The sequence below is a fragment of the Rhagoletis pomonella genome, unplaced genomic scaffold (genome assembly GCF_013731165.1).
Source record: "Rhagoletis pomonella isolate Grant_MI unplaced genomic scaffold, Rhpom_1.0 Rhpom_scaffold_00001, whole genome shotgun sequence".
NCBI classification, from domain to species: Eukaryota; Metazoa; Arthropoda; class Insecta; order Diptera; family Tephritidae; genus Rhagoletis; species Rhagoletis pomonella.
In genome coordinates this window covers 78568172-78572444 of record NW_023458555.1, presented here as the reverse complement: position 1 = coordinate 78572444, position 4273 = coordinate 78568172, and the positions used below count along the sequence as shown (strand labels likewise).

The window sequence follows — 4273 nt, the reverse complement described above, 5'->3', positions numbered from 1 at the left end:
CAGTGGCCCGTGATGGTTGCTAAAATTCTAAATACCTCTGGCCTTGACCTGCTTAGCAGGTCCAAGGTTTTCGCCCTATTATAGTCAGGCCATAGTTTTCTCGCTATCTTGCAAGTCTGTATATCTGACCACCTGCGTCTAGCCAGTTCAAGGAAATGCGTAGTAATCTCTCTTTGGACTACTCCAAGAGGGCAACCCAATGCCACTGCCTGGGATTCATCCAAACCGGCTCCTGCCTTCGCCAACTCATCCGCCTTCTCATTGCCTTCTATGTTCCTATGTCCGGGAACCCAGACAAGAGAGACGGTATTTGACTGAGACACTGAGCGCAATATTACTTTGCATTCCCCAACTAGCTTGGATTTGGTAACCGGTGACGCTATTTCCAATAGCGTCGCCTGGCTGTCAGAGTATATTGTTGCTTTACCGCTGTGTCCAACTCTATTGCCTAGGATTTTGCAGGCTTCTAGGATCCCTAGGACTTCCGCTTGGAAGATGCCTGTATTATTTCCCAACCGTAGAGACAGAGCCACGCCGAGTTCCTTGGAGTAGACACCTGCTCCCACACCGCAATCCATCTTGGATCCATTGGTGTATAGAGAGATCTTCTCTCGGTAGGCCACTCGGTCTCTTCTCCAGTCCCTTCTGGATGGGAATAGCACTTGCACGTTACAGCTGAAGTCCAAATTGCCTAAGATATAATCTGTCGTCCTATTTAATTGCATTTGATTTATGATCAACCCATGTCCGAAGTGTCTAGTCCTCCAAAGGCCCGACTCTCTGAGTCTGACCGCCGATTTCATAGCCACTTCTTTCAGGTGGAGATCAATAGGAATTAAATTAAGGATGGCGTTTAAAGCTTCTGCCGGGCAGGATCTTAGTGCGCCTGTTACTCCTGCGCTTGCTGCCCTTTGTATGCTTCTTAGCTTGCTGACATTATATTGTCTGCTTAGGCCGGGCCACCAAACTAAGGCGCCGTATGTTAGAATTGGTCTTATGATCGCGGTATACATCCACATCACAAGTTTAGGATTTAGTCCCCAGTTTCTACTGAAGATTCTCTGAAGGCCTTCTATCTACGGAATTCGACATTGGCTTTCCAGTTAAGTTTGTTATCCAGCACGACTCCAAGATACTTTGCGCTGGGGGTCAATGAGAGCGCCTTGCCGTCTAGCGATGGTTGCTTGAATTGTGGTAGTTTGTGTCTGTTTGTAAATAGGATAAGTTCTGTCTTGGCTGGGTTCACATTTAGGCCGCTTCTCGTAGCCCAGGCATGCAGCCTTCCCAGGGTTCCTTCAAGGATTTCGCTAACGGTAGAGAGGAATGGACCTGTGGCTGCTATTACAACATCATCCGTATACGCCACAACTTTGACTCCCCCTCTATTGAGTTCTAGCAATATACCGTTCAGGGCTATCACCCATAGCAGTGGTGAGAGCACTCCGCCCTGTGGAGTGCCCCTGTTCACATGATGTATAATAGAGCTAGCCCCATTTGTTGCCTGAATGATTCTATTGACTAGCATCGATCGTATCCATCTACAAACACTGTCGTCAACACCAATATCTATCAAAGAGTCTATGATGGTGTCAACGTCAATGTTATTAAATGCGCCCTCGATGTCAAGAAATGCCGCCAGAGTATATTGTTTAAAGTGCAACGATCTTTCTATTAGGCTCACCAGTTCATGTAAAGCAGATTCAGTGGATCTGCCTTTGATGTATGCATGTTGTGCTGTTGAGAGTGTCGCTTCACCTAACAGCGATCTTATGTAAATGTCGAGAAGCCTTTCCATTGTTTTGAGCACAAAGGAGGTAAGGCTTAGGGGTCTAAAATCTTTTGCTATTTCGAGGTTTTTCCTTCCTGGCTTGGGTATGAACACGACTTTTACCCTTCTCCAGCTTTTAGGAATGTAGCACAAGGTGATAGTAGCCTTAAAAATAGTCTCAAGTAACGGTGCCATCTCTTCCTTCACTCTCTGGAGCATTGCTGGGATTACGCCATCTGGTCCAGGGGATTTGAAGGGAGAGAAGCTGTTAATAGCGTAGATAATCTTTTCCCTGCTCACGATCGAGTTCAACAGTATACTGCTAGTTGAACCAGGTTCAATTGACCTTGATGTGGGTGGATGTCGAATACATCCCGGGAAATGGACCTTGACTAACGTGTTTAGAGAATCACTAGCTGTGTTCGTCCACACCCCGTTTTCTCCTTTAATGAGTGTGATATTTGTGTGTTCTTTGGATAGGATTTTGCAGAGCCTGGCTGAGTCTTTAGAGTTCTCTATAGAAGAGCAGTAAGATTGCCAGGATTTAGTTTTAGATTTTCTCAATTCCTTTTTATAAGATCTTATGGCGCTTTTATAAGGCGCCCAGTTTTTAGTTCTAAAGCAATCACTGAAGATTTTCCTTATTTTGTCTCTTTGGGCTCTGAGATCCCCATTCCACCAGGGTGGGGATTTCTTTCTTGCTGTACTAACTGGAGTTGATCTTTCAAAGGCTTTCTTCATAACCTCTTCTAGTTTATTTACTCTATTATCAAGATCCTCAACTGTAGTGACAGTTGTATTTAGTGGGAGCTTACTTAGTTTACGCTTAAGTGTGTTACTATATCTTTCCCAATTTGTCCTGTGGGGGTTCCTGTATTTCGAGGGGGGTGTTGGAAATTCCGTGCAGATTAAAGAGGATCAGACGGTGATCAGACATTGAAGGCCTATCAGATACTCTCCACTCTTCTACAGACACGCTGTCGTTCTCTGACAACAGGGTTAGATCCAGCACTTCCTCCCATCCCGGAAACCGGTTTGAACTCGGGAATATGAATGTGGGTGTATTACCTCTACCTTAACCATTGTTGTATCTGATGTGCTGAAATTAGATCAAAGGAATGCATTTATACCGTTCTTCATAAGAATACACGCCCGCGGTTTACCCACCTCGCTCTTATAGTAGAGTTTATAATTATTTATGTTTAGTCCCATGACTGTATCGTGCTTGACCCAGGGCTCTTAAATTAGGCTAATGTCTATATCCTCCTCACTGAGAAGGACAACTAGATTATCTGTAGCACATTTGGAGTGCTGCAGATTTATTTGGGCTACTTTAAGTTTCCGGTTCAGGGTCATCTATCAACTTCACACCCATGAGAAGCTCACCAGCTCCATCAACCCCGGGATCTTCTTCTACCGGGCTAACCTCTCCGAGGAATACCCGCACTCTAGCCTTACGGATACCGAAGCAGAGTCGATAGTCAGCCTTCTCTACGGCGTCCAGTGATTCTGCGCAAATAGCTAGCAGAATGGGCTTATTTGTAGGCCTTCTTGGCTCTTCAACCTTTATAAGCTCCCATTCCTCGATCGCCGGTATGTCTTTATTATGTAGCTTAAGACACCGCAGCAACTTTTCGCCTGGTTCACCCATCGGAGGCAGCCAAATGCGCGCACGTGGTCTCCTTGGAATGTCCTTAGCTGGATTCAGCTTGAGCTTCAAGCCGACAAAAGTGTCGCTGATCTTAGCGACGCATCCAGCAAGGAAATCCAGGGAGAACTGGCTCGCGCACTTGACTACCCGGTATCCCCGTAGGGATTCCGACGAGTCGAACTCTGGGTGAGGACCTTCGGGGTTGTCGAGTACGTAGTTCATTACGAGGCTCGACAGCCTCACATCAATCTCCACCCATTTTTGCTGCACTGCCAGCGGTGTCTTGCTATTTTCATCTATTATCGCCGCCTGTAGGTGATCTCTGGCGACGTCACTAAAATAGCGATGCTTCGCGGGTGCGGCGGACTCCGCATCACCTCCTTGCTTAGCCTTCTTTGCAATGGCCCCTTGGCCGCCTTCATTATGAGAGCGGTTCCGTTTCTTTGCTTCGGTTGGCTCGATTGTGGCTGCACGACCTTTCTGTAACTTTTCGTACTCTTCCACTATTTGCATGTATTTTGCCTTGTCTTCCTCGTCACGCTCATGTACCGTACCGGCCGCTGCATTTTTGTCAATTTTATTTAACATATACAGCGCCTTCTGGTACATCTGTCTCATGACTACGCCCGAGGGTTTCCTTTTCTTAGAGGCGGGATTGCTGCCTGCAACGGCCGCCGATTTGCTGGTTGTTGGTTGCTCGTCCGGAGTACTACGGCAGGCACTACCGGTGCTATTTTTGACTATTTGCAGAGTGGTCATACTTTGTCTGGCATCTTCCACCCTGCTGGTTTCTGGCGCTTGTACAACTGGGGTACTATGGCTGGCGCCACCAGGAGTACTTGCAACCATCTTAC

At 46.8% G+C, this 4273-nt stretch overlaps 1 protein-coding gene across 1 annotated transcript; it reads right to left on the bottom strand.

The window, feature by feature from the left end:
- Positions 1-3101: 3101 nt before the first annotated feature.
- On the bottom strand, positions 3102-4268 carry LOC118733455. Its single transcript, XM_036462845.1, has one exon. It carries the CDS (start codon positions 4266-4268, stop codon positions 3102-3104), a length of 1167 nt encoding a protein of 388 aa, XP_036318738.1.
- Between the last annotated feature and the right edge of the window lie 5 nt (positions 4269-4273).